General features: G+C 43.4%; 3 protein-coding genes across 3 annotated transcripts; 1 reads left to right on the top strand and 2 right to left on the bottom strand.

The window, feature by feature from the left end:
* The first annotated feature begins 1,432 nt into the window (after nucleotides 1-1,432).
* On the top strand, nucleotides 1,433-4,599 carry BCIN_03g07870 (hypothetical protein). Its single transcript, XM_024692176.1, has 7 exons — nucleotides 1,433-1,936; nucleotides 1,994-2,050; nucleotides 2,114-2,190; nucleotides 2,251-2,409; nucleotides 2,469-3,058; nucleotides 3,114-4,180; nucleotides 4,285-4,599. The coding sequence occupies exons 1-7, from the start codon at nucleotides 1,702-1,704 to the stop codon at nucleotides 4,476-4,478; spliced, it is 2,379 nt and encodes a 792-aa protein (XP_024547951.1). The 5' UTR covers nucleotides 1,433-1,701; the 3' UTR covers nucleotides 4,479-4,599.
* Nucleotides 4,600-10,305: 5,706 nt separating this feature from the next.
* On the bottom strand, nucleotides 10,306-10,928 carry BCIN_03g07860 (hypothetical protein). The gene has a single exon (XM_024692175.1). It carries the CDS (start codon nucleotides 10,748-10,750, stop codon nucleotides 10,367-10,369), a length of 384 nt encoding a protein of 127 aa, XP_024547950.1. The 5' UTR covers nucleotides 10,751-10,928; the 3' UTR covers nucleotides 10,306-10,366.
* Nucleotides 10,929-11,108: 180 nt separating this feature from the next.
* Bcprd10 lies at nucleotides 11,109-13,768 on the bottom strand. The gene is made up of 3 exons (XM_001546427.2): nucleotides 12,548-13,768; nucleotides 12,409-12,496; nucleotides 11,109-12,346 (listed from the first exon to the last, which is right to left on the bottom strand). The coding sequence occupies exons 1-3, from the start codon at nucleotides 12,883-12,885 to the stop codon at nucleotides 11,165-11,167; spliced, it is 1,608 nt and encodes a 535-aa protein (XP_001546477.2). The 5' UTR covers nucleotides 12,886-13,768; the 3' UTR covers nucleotides 11,109-11,164.
* Between the last annotated feature and the right edge of the window lie 1,163 nt (nucleotides 13,769-14,931).

Raw genomic sequence — 14,931 nt, 5'->3', positions numbered from 1 at the left:
AATTGAAGAGCCTCTCGAGATAGAGAGAAGAATTCTTTGAAAATACACACTCAAATTGTCATCGCTCATCTTCTCCAACATTGGAATCTACCACCCTTTTTGCCCCCCTATATATCTGCAGTATTGATGAGGAAGCATATTAGACGCAGCTTGCGCTAATTGATTCAATCAAAAGGAGAGGAATTGCAATGGATGCTACTAATCATGAAGGGAAGCGACAGGCTAAACATTTGTGGATCTTCCAGTTCCAATAGGGAAGGCTGTCTGCGTTAACAGGAGGTATGGCGATAGCGCAATACGTTTCTGGATAACTTTTCCGGAGATGTTATGGCTTTTTGTTTTGTTTTTGGCAGTGATCATGAGAAAGAGTCCTAGATCATTGATGGACGGAATAATGGATCGAATTGCGTAAGCTTCTTGTCCATATTGATATCAATGATAACGAAGCGAAGATGACATCAACGATGATAAGATCTAACGAACTAATCCAAAGTCTTGACGACTGATGTACACATCCATTGAGGCTTCCGTTGCCATTTTATCGTGCGGACTTCAAAGCTCTGCGAATCCATAGAATGGTTTATCGTAGAAATGTTATGTTTAATTGACACCTCTCCAGCTCTAAACTCTATACGTTATTTTGTCAATCTCCTTGTATTATTGTTAATGCGTAATCTTGGCCTCTAGTGGTGTGCTTTGTGCTTTGATCGAATTTGTCTGTCTCACATTGATCTACTTATCCGGCGAATCAGCGGTAAGGGGAAATTTCCCCGTGTCTATTGAAGCGACAAAGTGGGGGGTGAATGTTGGAGGACGATTCAGGATTTCGAAATATCTCAGCACAAGCCAAGATTTCGAATATCAAATCAAGGACGCATCATGTTAAAACCAAGCCTATTATATGTAATCATCCCTACATATAGAACTTGGAGAGGGTTCAGCCCTAGGCTTCGGTAATTGAATGTTCAGAATGATATACTCAGTGCCTAACACGTGCCTAGGTTTGTTCAATCTCAGCAGAAGAATTCCCATGCACCGATTTTATATTCGCCATTCCAAGGATAATTGACTGATCATACCGGTAAACTGGTCGGCAATCTATCAATACATTGTTTCCTTTCTTCCGGACAAATTATCCTCATCTCAATATAATTATATTCGTAATGAGATCCGCTTTGATGAGCACGCCATCAAGGGAGTATCACTACAATTTTGTGGGGTTTTGATGTGCACGAAGTAAAGCAGTCAACCGCAACAAGAATAGACCAAAGAGTATGATATACTCCCATCTTTAAGTTTTCAATTGAGTTGTTTCAAAGGGCCGGGCATCATAAAGTTTCGTCTTATCGACGCCCACCACTTCGGTCTTCATAAAGCATATAGACGAATGGGGAAAATACTGCATGGAGCTCTTATCTTACCCCATGAGTATGGGGCATCTACACCAAGTGTGTGTGAATGCTTTCCAGCATTGTCCCATCACTTATCTCTAGTGGATATCACGCAACTTGGTTTGACCAGCGGCGAATTCAAAAAAAAAAACGAAGTGATCTTGGGAAATAGTATGTCTCTATTTACTCGTGGTTTATATTATGGGACCAGACCCGTGTTTCTTTTCTATGATTCTTCGTAGCACATCCTATCATCATTTAAGCCCGATTTCCTCGAGCTTTGGGATAGTCGATCAACTATTTCGCTACAATGTCTACTCAGATATCGCACATCTCATCTGAAAGTCCGAGTGATGAGAGTGTCTTTCGACACCCAGAAAAGCGACATGAAGCTGGAACAAAAGACACAATCGATCCTTTTATAGCTGATGTTGAGGGAGAGGGATTGGAATTTGAAAAACAAAAACTCCGTGAGAAAATTGAAGCCGTTGAGCTTATTCCTACAGAGGCTTTCCAATGGAATGTTGAAGGTGATCAGTCACCTTGTAAGTTCCCCAACCCTCTAACTCGCGATTTTTGTAAACTTACATGAATATCTTTAGTTCCTGAGGTCGCTGCTTGTGTTTCTAATACAGATGATCCCAGTATTCCTTGCAACAGTAAGTAAACAAAAGTTCACTGAGTTATTATAAATGGTTGTTCTTCGTTCTGACTATATATAGCATTTCGCGCTTGGGTGCTCATGACCGCTTTCGTCATGGTCTTCGCTGGTGCTAATCAATTCTTTGCTTTACGTTATGTATGTCGCTATATTATGAACATTTTTACTTGGCTAAAAACGATTGCTAACCTAGTATAGCCTTCTTTGAGTATCGGATATGTTGTGGCACAGTTGTTAGTATTCCCAATTGGACGAGCCTGGGAGAAACTACCTCGATGGAGAGTACCACTTGGCGCATTATCCTTCGACATCAATCCCGGAAAATTTTCTGTTAAAGAACATGCTTTAATCGTTATTGTGAGTCTTAGCTAGTACCCTGCTTCTATCATCTCGACAAAGAACTAATAATCTCCAAGTGCGTAAATATCAGTGCCAGCGCTGCCTATGCTTCAGGCGCTCTCGTGGCAATCGTTAGTCCCGTTTACTGGGACCATGACAACGGTGCTGGATTCACATTTCTTTTCCTCTTAACGACTCAGATGCTCGGATTCGGTCTTGCAGGTCTTGCCCGTCGGTGGATCGTTTATCCAGCAGCCCTCATCTGGCCTGCTGCATTACCATCCACAGTTCTTTTCCGCTCACTACATGAACCTCAAGAACGCTTTTCAGCCAACGGTTGGACTCTATCCCGTTACCGATTCTTCTCCTATTTCACAATTGTGGCCTTTGTTATTTTTTGGTTCCCAGACTATCTTTGGACGAGTTTAAGTACATTTGCTTTCATCACTTGGATTGTGCCGAAAAATCAAGTCGTCAATACGATCTTTGGCATGAATTCTGGTTTGGGTTTGCTACCAATTAGTTTCGATTGGACTCAAATTACATATGCTGGTACTCCTCTCACGACACCTTTCTACATTACCTGCAATGCATTTGCAGTTGTAGTGATTTTTTATCTATTTTTGTCGCCTATTCTTTATTACACTAATGTCTGGAATAGTGGATAGTAAGTGCCATACTACCTTTTTTCGTGACATTCCACCCATTAACAACAAAACTAGTCTCCCACTACTATCCTCGAGTACATTCGATAACACAGGGAAAGCCTATAACATTTCTCGCGTCGTCGACTCCAACCTGGACTTTGTCCTAAGCAAGTACGAAGAATACTCTCCGATGTATATCTCTATGTCCTATACATTGTCCTACGCTCTCTCATTTGCGGCCGTCACCGCAATAATCGTTCACACCTACCTCTACAACGGATCTGAAATCTGGGCCAAATTCAGAAACTCTCGAGCCGGAGGAGAAGATATCCACAAACGACTTATGAACAATTACAAAGAAGTGCCGAGTTGGTGGTACGGTGTCCTAAGTGTTGTTATCATCGGTCTCGGCATCTTTACAGTTCGATACTGGGAATCTGGTCTTCCGGTCTGGGGATTCATCGTAGTATGTTGCGGCATGGCAGTCACACTCATTATCCCCGAAGGAATTCTCGAAGGTACAACAAATCAGCGCATCTTCCTCAACATCATCACCGAGTTGATAGCCGGCTATGCATGGCCTGGCAAGCCGATCGCAAACATGATGGTGAAATGCTACGGATACAATTCCGTAAAACATGGTTTGGATTTCGCTCAGGATCTCAAGTTGGGCCAATACATGAAGATTCCCCCGCGTGTACTTTTCGTAGGACAAATATATGCATCCGTCCTCGCGACTGCGACTCAAACAGGTGTACTGAGATGGATGTTGGGACATATTCCAAATCTATGCAGTCCGAAAAATACACAGCGCTTCACGTGTGCGGGATCAAAAGTCGTGTATAACGCTTCGCTTATTTGGGGAACAATTGGCCCCCAAAGAATGTTTCAAGCGGGTCAGACGTATAGTAGTATTATGTACTTCTTCCTGATTGGACCAGTGGTCACTGTTGCGGTCTACTTCATTTATAGAAGATATCCTAATAGTTGGGTACGATACATCAATGTACCAGTATTCTTCAACGCGGCTGGAAACATCCCACCGGCGAACACGACACAGTATTCGCTGTGGTTCATATTTGGATTTTTGTTTAATTACTTAATCAGAAAGAGAGCTTTCGCGTGGTGGAAGAGATATAACTGTAAGTATATCCCTTGTCTTTCATCATCATTATCCCTCGCTCCTCATCACTCCTCATATTCCCCATTTCGCATTTCGCATTTCGCATCTAATAGATTCATCTAGATCTTCTCCAAGCCGCGATGGACACAGGAACAGCACTTGCAACTATCATCATTTTCTTCGCATTAACATACAATAATATAACGCTTAGTTGGTGGGGAAATAATGTTGGTTCTAATACCGACGATTCAAATTCCGTGCCGCATCTAAAGGTAGCTGCCGGTGAATATTTCGGGAAGGGTCCAGGTCAATTTTAATAACTAGGGGGGTTTGTGATAGGATATCATGTGAAAGATGCACATTTTAATTTCAGGCGGAAATTGAAGCGGTTACTGTCATAGGATAGGAAATAATGAACTGTCAATTTTCACAATCACATGAGTCTAGTTTATTGGCATCCTCATCGCGTATAGAAAAGTTGGTTCCGATGAGTATATACTGCCAGCTTGAATTGAGACATAGGCGTATCTTACATCATATAATACACGGTATTATACCCTATAACTATATAATTTGTCATGCCTCTCATCTAGACCTCAATCTCAACAGGGATACATTACATTAAAGAGTCACACAGCATACCCCACAGTGTTGTGTAACTCAAGGTGATGCATAATAGAAGCACGGTTTAGTTCCCTATAAGCGGCAAGGCTACACACGCTTTATCTTTGCCTGGTAATCCTCATGGGTTGAAAAATTAGAGAAATGTTGAATTGATACCGAGCGCTATTATTCCAAGTCTTGTTGCAGAATTGCGTCTGCATATGCAATGCAATCCTTCATTGCCTACTTTCCTGGGACCGAATAAACGAGGAGACAGAAGGAAGAGAAATGGGGATGGGGAATGCGAGACAGAGGCACGGTTTATCGGTCGGTGCGTATCAAAGAACTATATTCCCTCATCAACAGAATGGCATGATATTCCACCCCATTCTCCCCAAAAATCAAACATTGCATATGCAATGTGATCCTTCATTTTGTTTCTGGGACCATCACAAGCAATAAAGCGTACCGCGAGATAGAAAGAGGCACATGTCAATATCCGTACCCATTCATCCCCGCTCCGCTCGACGAGAGTCACAAAGATAGACCGGCCAACTTGCCGCTTTGCTTTGTACACCATTTGTGCTGGACCCACGAGATAGCCAGCTAGATAGTGATTGTTGATTGCATATTCTGACTGACGCAATCTTATCTATGCCTACCTCTACGTATACACCATAAGATACACACATCATGGAAAGATGGGATAAGGTGCCACAGATCTGCGCCTCGTTCATGCATCTTTCTTAGGTGTTTGATGTGATATGATAGCGGATATGTAAGATTGCAATACCATGTGATATGGTACGAGTAAAGTGTGGAGAACATGCCTGTCTATCTCATTAATATCCATTCGTAGATATGAACACTCGGGAACTCCAGCGCTTACGTATACATACCTACCTACCTAGGTATTGGTAGGACTTCAGGTCTCTACTTCTGTCTTTGCTTCTGTTTCGCCTCCTCGGTCCTCACAATTACCATGAATCATTGCCGTCTTCGACCCTCGTTGCCGCGGGCGCGTTGCAGCATCGTGCCGCATCGACGATTTGCATAGACAGGATCGGATCGCATGTTCGGAAAGTACCTCGCGAATGTTTCAGAGGAAAGTGCAGGATGCGGCCCGAGAGTCGTGGAATAGGGTTAGTGGAAGGCTGGGAACTTTTGTTTTGTCGGGGCTGGAGCAATGGGATGAAATGGGTTGGACCCCCACGATAACATAATATAGCATAGCATAGCCTTACTTAATGCATGCAGTTCGTTGGTCACAATAGAGCACGTGCTAGCGTGCTGGATTGGTGTGTTCTGTTTCTGAATAGTGTAAAGATTGGCGTTTGAAGATAGATTTGGCGAGAGGGTCATGGCTCACTAGGTAGGCACCTAGTACTTGAGAATTACTCAAACAGAGCTGAGAATTGGTGGAGGCGTAAATGTTCTGGCAAGCCATCCCGAGATGATCATCGCTATCGATGACCGGATGGATCGTGCGTTTCGGACGATACTTTCTTCAAAAAAACGGATGAATTGGCTGAGTAAGACTGCCGAGTGCATCAAAGATGGAAATGAAATTGTATTATGCCTGTCTACACGACAAGCTTCTCCATTTCAGCCCCGCGGAAAGTGGATAAAGCAAAATGTGATGAAATTTTGTAAATAATAAACGTGATGTGATAGATATTTTTAGCCCTAGTCTGAACAATGGTTACTTGACGTGGAGCAAAGTCGGCAGATGCGGGTTATTTTGATTGAAGAAACGTTATGGTGAGCACGGATAAACAAGACGATGTTCGGCCCGTCGGATTCAGCTTTCGTCTGCATTTCTTATTGGAGAATGAGTGCCAATCCAGAAGCTAATACTAGTATGTACCAGGCAAGCGACATGAGAGTGTCTCAGGGTGGATATGTGTTCAAGGAGGCGCTTATAGTGCTTGAAGATCGTGGGGAAAGTTATGTGACACTCTTTGAGGGGTATTAGTGGAGAAAGTTGCGAATTATAGACCACAATGCGGTGGGTAATGCCGAGAAGCAATTAAGAGACGGTCCAGAGGCGATATTGGGCCATGACTGGAAGGTGTGTCTGGATTGTGGGGGTGGAGTTATAGTTGATGTAGATTGAATAACTCACAAAGAAAGTTAGTGAGTTTCGCAATCCACACCTCCTCCGCGGTTTGGCCACTAAAATGATAGTTTACTCAATGGGCGAGACTATTTCGGGAGTGCAGCGTCTTATTATGCAGTCAATTTCAAGAAGGGGAAAGAAGGAATATAAATTTCAAGGAGCTGCTGTTGCAGTAGGAAGTCCCCGGCAAATGCTCGGTTAGATGTAACTGAAATATTTAGGGTAGTAGTGTGAAACCTACGTCGGCTTGGTATAACGGTTTTCAATCTTCAGGTGATAGATCATTGAAGTTTCAGGGATATCTGTTGTGGGAATATTTAGTCAACCCATTCAAGAATGGTGGTGTGCTGTATACATTGGAGCCGGTGGCCCGGTCGGTTGATCCTTTTGCAGTGTTCATATCTGACAAAGAATGTCAAGTAAATCGTCCCATATCCAGATCCACATACTTCATCGTATATCTGACCCCAGTGGTTGCTATTTGAACTTGTGAGCATTGTACCTGGTGATGTATAGCCCAGGGACAAGCCAGCAGCTCAATGGTATCCCAAATCTTGTGCCCCGGCTAAAGTATGAAATCGTACACGTCCAAGACGATCGAGGTGATAGAACAAGTGATTTGGCTTTTCATCGGATTTCTCCTGACACAAAAGTCGTACGAATAATCCATTGTAATCACACAGCGAACGCACTTTTGTTACACGATCAAGCCTCGAAAGTTTCTTTTGCATACGACCAGGAATGCATATGTATGTATATACCAATCTGGAAATAAGAGACGCAAATGCCTATAAGACATGAGTGGAGAAAGCAAAACCCTCATTTTGGATGCAAGAAACTGAACAAGTCCTACAAAAAACCCTCATGTTGTGATAATGTTAGCTTCCAGCTGTAAAGATAAATCATGCTTGATTGGCAATGATGATCGCTCCTTGGGCTGGCTGAGAGTTTCTCGTACTTACAGAGAGATACGGAGCTCAGGGGAAATTCTGAAATGAGTGTAAGACATTTTTCGTCAAACCCTGGCGAGCTTCAAGGCTCGTCCCCTACCCGCACCCGATTCGGCTTGTGGCATGAAGTTCAAGAGTTTTCAACAGGGAAGTCGAAGTATCCCGACGAAATGAGCCAGGCTTCGGCCTGGCCCGGCGTCCCCCCGTTGATTTTGATGAAGCTTATGTAAACGTTGGTTGGGGGTTAAATCCGCGCCGATGATGATTAAGATGCAAATTAACAAGGGGAGAACACAGGAGTCAGGGATTGTGTGACTTAGAACATGGATTTCCACGAGAACAAGGTAGGTTTGGAGCTTAGCTGTGCCAGTGATCATCGGTCACTAGATGCTTTTCACTGTTGTGACTGAGGTTAATACAGTTTTACTTCGTATCGCCCTGCAGGCATGTCTGTACAGATAGACTTACAGCGGCAATTTGTGAGCTTCCGACATCGTGAATTAAGTTTGACATTTAAGTTTCGCGAAATTCTAGATTGTAGTGGGGAAGATGTAGGGCAGGAGCTTAATATTTAGTCGGTGCGTACCTAGTAGATCGAAACTGTACATTGAGTGGCGTGCAAAGGAGGGGTTAGTTAGCCAATATAATATATTCTGGGCTGAAAATAGAAGGGAGAAATCGCGCGGAGTGTGAGAGAGGATAGTTTTGCGAAAGGCCAGAGAAGTAGACTTCGCCATGCCTTGGGTCTTGCACCGTTCCAATGTTCTTCAATGGTAGTATCACTGCCTCTAGGAGAACCGATGCGTCTTTGAAATTTTGGCTAAGAGATCCAAAGAAGCAGTTAAGACTGCAGCACGAGTAGTCGCACATTAAAGATGTACACGCAAGGTATGAAGGCGCCCCGCATAGCTGTAAAATGAGTTGTTTTGACCGGAACACTGACTAACCCTATGAGGATTATATTTAGCAGCAAATCCTCATCTATTGATCTTTATCAAAACCCATGCTTTGTCTTCTCACGCACCTGATTCGTGGCGCGCATTGGATACGCTTGTCTGCTTCCAAAATAGGATTGCTGGTGTTGATAATGAGCTTAGGTGAGAGGAAAGCAAAGCAAGTTCGACAGTGGATCTCGATGGCAGGATTTACATTGTAATCCAATTGAAACATTCGTAGAGGGGAAGCATAGAAAAGGAGAGGGGTTGATAGCGATGAAGCCTCACTCTTTCACCGCTTAAGGAATGCAGGGCAAGACATGGGTATCGAGGCTGTGACATGTACCCCTGGTCTGTTGCTTCTCTTGTGCATGCGTTATAATAATGAATAAATGAAACAGGCAACTTTGATATCTGGTGAGCAAATGTTGATAACCAAATAATCCTAAGAATCTGGGCAAAGACTTCGGAGGGATCTACTGTTGCCTGACGTTGGATATAAGTATATAAGTATCAAGCAGATCCTCATCTAAGAATGAGCTTCAATCATCGACTTCGAACAGTTTCTCTCTGATCCTCTCCTGCATCGAACGACCCAACCTTCAGCCTTATACCATCAGCAAATAATAATCGATTCAAGCATACCGAAAAGTCCCTTCTTCATCTCATTCACGCCACCGAGACACCTATTCAAACCTCTCTCTCACATACACACACACACACACACTCTCTCTCTCTCTCTCTCCAATATTACTGCTTTCATCACGCTAAAATGGCAATCATCGAGATTACTCCTCTCGTCAACAACTGCTGCGTGCAATGCTGCAAAGAAGAGCAGTATGGCGATCACGACTATTGCGGTTGGTGCGAGGTTACAGACTGTCTTTAGGAGGAAACTATCATCTCGTCTTGGTGTAAGCTGATAAAGTTACACAAGGATATGGGGGCAATTTTCTGTATGCGTTGGAAATCCCCTGGACAGAACCATCTGGGGGCTACCTCTTTTGGGAAATAATGGAATTATGGCATCGGAGTAGAGGCGCATGGGATACAACCCGATTATCTGGGTAGGGCCGGACGGTATGGGTTTTTTGGCATGGGTCGAATTCGGGAATGTGATTGGTTGATAATGATGTGCCAATTGCACGTTGGTTGGATTATCTTTGGTATCGGAACATTTGTTAAGATAATTCGTATGTGCTCAATAATGGAAGCTGTCAAGTGTGTGTCGTTGGAATTAATTTCCTTGTTCCTGCGTGTTTGTAATGTGCTTTCTTTTCTGAAAGATTCATTCATGTGGCTTTTGTGAAACCATGTAAGATAATGTAAAACAAACGAGGCTGTGATGCAAATCTTCATGCAAATTGGCAAAAGTCTTTCCATGGAAGAAACCTGGCCAGTTGTAATACACAAATATCATGACAGTTACATTGCATCCAAGACTTCTGGAAAGCTGAGGAAGGCTGTCGTGAAACCGGTGGAAATAGTCAGACCGCAGCTCATATAAGAGGCGCTTGTCACGCAATCTGAAGGGTTCTGGTCCGATTGATTTCTTCTGCCCGAGTACAGAACTTTCAGCCTACTCGGAAACAGCCTCCTCAGCAACAAATATTGCACTTTTCGGGAAGCCCACGGCTTCCCTCTCTATGCTTGCACGTAGGGTGCGACGTGGCAGTTTGAGACTTCCCTCTAGCATCTTGTGATTTATCCCGACGAACTGGATAGGATTGAATGTCCCGCGGAAGATTATCAACCACACAAATACGAGCATAATGGAGGGCTTTGCGGCGGCTGCAGCAACTGAGAACTTGGCGTAAGAAAGTAGGAGGGGTATGACAGGTCAAATCCGGTATGCTGACTGCCGATACCCGATGCAAGAAGAAAAAGATGAAGAAAGAATGTTTTGGGGCGAATACCGTTGAGATACAACATTGAATCATTCCATTTTGGAGAGTGGCGTGATGAAAGGGGACATAGCGCATCCAAAAACGGAACGAGGCAGATGGAAATGGAAATGGAAATGGAAATGGAAGGGGCCAACGATTCAATGGCAGTGAAGCCGAAAGTGGCGACAGGACACTTCAACTAGGTAAGAAACTTTAAAATAGTATGAAGGATTTGATTGAAAAGATATTGAGGGGGGGGAGAAAAAGAGAAATCGACAAAAAAAGCGTCATTCATTCCATCATGTCATTAGCGTCACTATATTGACCCATTTCTTTTCACCAAAACTGGCGATCATATGATCAACAGGCATTATTATTAAATGCTATTATCATTATTCATTATTTCTATCTCAGTGTACATATATGATCAAATCCTATCCGCACAACGCCAAAGTGGAGACTTTCATTTCCCAGCCACATTATGTCCACCTGCTGGAAATCTACCCAATTCTACGGAGCAAATGTGGTAACCTTGATAGTTCGGCTCGAGGAATCACCTTGAGCAACTTTGACAATTACTGTCCCAGTGGAAGATATCTTTACTGTATCTGTTGAATACAGAGTGTACGCCCCGGCGGTACCATATGAAGTCAATGTTACGTTTTGCTGTACAATCTTTGGACTTATAGTCCCTTCTTGTTCAGTGGGAACATACAAAACAGCTGTCATGACCCCATTGCCACTAGCAGATGTTAGAGCAGCGCTTTTGACAATGACAGATCCACTGCTTGAGTCGAAGGAAGATTGTGCCGGCAAGACAAAGATATTGTCATTGACCGAATAAGTCACATTGTTGAAAGACAAAGATGTTGTTCCCGGAGCAATCGTGCTGTTAAACGGCCAATAGGTAGTCGAGCCGAAGATGGACGTCCCGGAACCGGATGTCTCACTGCTTGTGCCGGTGGAAGAGTTTCCAGTGGAAGAGTTTGTGCTATAAGAGACAGTTTTCGGAGGCTGAGTAGTAGTGTAAAGATTCCGAATAAGTCCTGATATGGAAACATCTCCACGCAAGGAGATGTCCATCAATACGTCCACTGCTTTCCATTCCATAGGCTTGACTGCATCAGAGAGAGTTACTGTACTGGGTACAACTTCTATCATTTTCTCAAACAGCGAGTTGCATTTCGTTTGAAATGCTGTCTCCTCTGACATAGTTTGGATGGTTGCATTGTTGTCAGATATATATAGACGATAATCTGATCGATCTGCCACATTTGCCGCGGTACATAAAGGACCTCCACGATTTCCAGTGCCATCCAAATAGTCATTGATATTATTTGGATCCAAAACACCAGGAGTCGAGTCGAATGGCTCACCTCCGTCGAGATTGGTTGCCGTCACAAAAGAAGAGTTGACAACATTTGGAGTATCAGAATTGTGAACACGGCCCAATGAATGTCCACATGCTGTTAGACCGATGGTTTGACTGGCATCAAATCCAGCTGCTGCAAATTGAGCAAGAGTTGTGTTTAAATCTGTTGCCGGTCCCGGTACACCAGCTGGACCTGCTGACGTTGCATCAATTCGGCCAACGCGTAATTTTATTCCCGAGTTAGAACCACCGCATTTTGCAACCGATGCGACAACTGCTAAAGCTATATTGTCGCTCATGCTTAAATACGCATTCACTGTCTTTTGAATGGTCAGTACTTGCCAAACACGAACACTGGGCTGGGGTTTTGGATTCATCTTACAGGCTTGAAGAAAGTCAAAGAATCGTTCACGAAGAGTCCATGATTTTCTCCGCGAGTGCTTTCAAAACCTAGTGATGCATCCATACCACTTCAAAAAGTCAGCTAACGCTCTTAACACATCTTAGTTAAAAGGACATACCCTGTACCAGTAGTAGTGTTTGCCGTCACAAAGTCATGAAAGGCGAATCGAACCCATTGAGCGGAAGTTTGCTCGCCTTGGTTACTAGATCCAAGTGCATAATTCAGACATGGTGATACACCCTTCACAAAACCATTCGAATTGGTCCCATCGTTGTCGACCCAAATATGTTCCATTTCTTCCATCATATCCCTCACGTCTATGCCGGTGACTTGGCCATGGCATACGCCCAAAAACCCAAGGGAAAAAATAGAAGCTATCGCGAAAATTTGATACATTATGTTTGAAAATAAGAAAAGAGTGTTTGACAGTGATGGTATATATCCGATAGCGTGCATTCTTCAATTTCAGTCTGGCTCTGCAATAATTTAATCATATATACAACTTTGTCAAATTCTCGGTCCCGATGAACTGTGAAGACTTCCACATAAGTTGCGACTGCATCCATGGCATTCAAATGCCAACCGTGTCATAGCCATTGCATATGTCTGTCCCATTTCTGATCAATTGGAAGCTCGCTATTTGCCAGATTAGATGGTTCAACGCCATCTCTGCGACCACCTCGACCCAAAGCAGCTGCCAATTTGAGCATTTGAAACGCCGTGAACGCACCACCACAAACTACTCCAAACTGTCAGATAAGATGATCTTCATGGACTTTTCGGTGATTTGAGTCGATGATCCCGAGAGGGCAAGTTCACACTCATGCACGATGGGGAATACACAACTGTCCGGCCCAGACTGGCATATGAAACCATATAAGAACCCTTGATTAACAATTTAGTATCGCGTTTCCGACCGCCTCACACTTGTCATTACCACTAGAGACCCACCCAAGGAAGATTGATATAGGTTTCTTAAAACAGAAACCTCTGTACCTGGATCGTACACCAAAAGAAGGGACGTGGATATTTGTCTCTCCCCTAAGATCCCTTTTCGAAATTAAATGACGGCAGAGTATCCGAGTCGGCTTCATGTCGATCAGTCACACTCAAAACATCCTTAGCTTTGCAGATGATTTTCAAGATGGGGCAGTTGGTAAAAATATGCATGAAATGACCCTTGAACTTCTCGACCCGCGCTACGGTGCGTATGTATACCGACGCTGAAGTCGGAGACTTTCACAAGTCGCACCGACCAAAACTATGTTCCGCTTTGACTGAAGAGTGCATATTTAGGATGATATTTTGAGGCTCATCCCACGTTTTAGTTAGTATAGCCTCGAGATCAGCAAACACAAATTGTACCATTGGTTCATCCAATACGGCTTCGGAAAGGGTCTTCCCGAGCTTCCTATCAAAAGTTGCAAGCCAAGTCAAAATGTCTTGACGAACGTGTTCCAACAGGAACGGATTCAGGACAGATGTATCACTGCCTCAATTATCCGCAAACATATCTTGAACAAGGGAATTGGCGATAGTTTTCTGGGGATAGTATAGCCCAGGAATAACGTGGGGTTTTATGACCCACAAGCCTCCCGCACGGAACCATCGTCGCGTTTATGTTAACATCAATGAGTCCTTACGACGCGCGTCTCCCCATGCCGAGTAGGTACTGCAATATTAAAGTTATTGACGCTTTGCGGACGTCTCATGATATCTGCTGTCGCTCTGTCGGCACCCAAATAAGAATAGCTTGGTGGGGATTTTTGGTCATGTGCCTCTCTTTCGAGGGTAGTGAGCTTATGAAGTACTTCCTCTTGAGAGGGAAGATTGCATTGTCGCTACATTCATAGTACTCAGCATACTGTTTTATTGTATACTGTTGTGCAGTTTCCAGTTGTCATTCTCAGTTTCCAATCTTCTCATCACATGACCATTTGGCGAGAGAGAGGGAACGGGGTATTTGGGCACTGGTGTATATACTGCGGTTCTTTGGGTCGTGCATATGTTGATACTTTCTAAATGTACCTTTCCTATACATTTTAATGTCGATAATTACTGTCATTTAATATTGATCCATTTATAGTGCAATTTGTTCCGTTCCGAGATGTTGAAAGACATAATAATTTAGTTTTCATGTCATAATACAGACTCGGGTTGATATGTTATCGTTGTCGTCTGGGAGAGAGACAAGTAGTTGTTTGATTGCAATTTGTCCATATAATCTCAACTTGTTATGCTTGTAAACTTTAGCCGTTTTGATCTTTTGCACCATTCTGTAATGATAAAGGTGTAATGCATCACCGAACCAGAGCGGAGTAGGATGGAATCCATAATAAATGTGGTTGAATCATAGGAGAAGGTCTATTGAATCTGTTCGGACAGATTTTTCATAACACCGATTTTCTTTTGGCAGTGGACATGATGAAAAGTCTGCGGAAATACTTTTGCTATATCACTTTGCCGTACCCGGAGGAAAAAAGCAAATAATAACCAGCTTAG

This window comes from Botrytis cinerea, chromosome 3 (genome assembly GCF_000143535.2).
Source record: "Botrytis cinerea B05.10 chromosome 3, complete sequence".
Lineage (NCBI taxonomy): Eukaryota > Fungi > Ascomycota > Leotiomycetes > Helotiales > Sclerotiniaceae > Botrytis > Botrytis cinerea.
Note: the sequence above shows the minus strand (reverse complement) of the source record. Positions and strands in the feature narration are given on the sequence as shown.

Excerpts from the sequence above, each read along its gene's own strand:
- Bcprd10 (XM_001546427.2), bottom strand. The coding sequence starts at position 12,885 with ATGCACGCTATCGGATATATACCATCACTGTCAAACACTCTTTTCTTA. Across the intron at positions 12,497-12,547 it reads AACACTACTACTGGTACAGG|TGGTATGGATGCATCACTAG; the intron begins GTATGTCCTTTT and ends GACTTTTTGAAG. Across the intron at positions 12,347-12,408 it reads CTTTGACTTTCTTCAAGCCT|ACAGTGAATGCGTATTTAAG; the intron begins GTAAGATGAATC and ends ACCATTCAAAAG.
- BCIN_03g07860 (XM_024692175.1), bottom strand. The coding sequence starts at position 10,750 with ATGCGCTATGTCCCCTTTCATCACGCCACTCTCCAAAATGGAATGATT.
- BCIN_03g07870 (XM_024692176.1), top strand. The coding sequence starts at position 1,702 with ATGTCTACTCAGATATCGCACATCTCATCTGAAAGTCCGAGTGATGAG. Across the intron at positions 2,191-2,250 it reads AATTCTTTGCTTTACGTTAT|CCTTCTTTGAGTATCGGATA; the intron begins GTATGTCGCTAT and ends AACCTAGTATAG. Across the intron at positions 2,410-2,468 it reads AACATGCTTTAATCGTTATT|TGCGTAAATATCAGTGCCAG; the intron begins GTGAGTCTTAGC and ends ATAATCTCCAAG.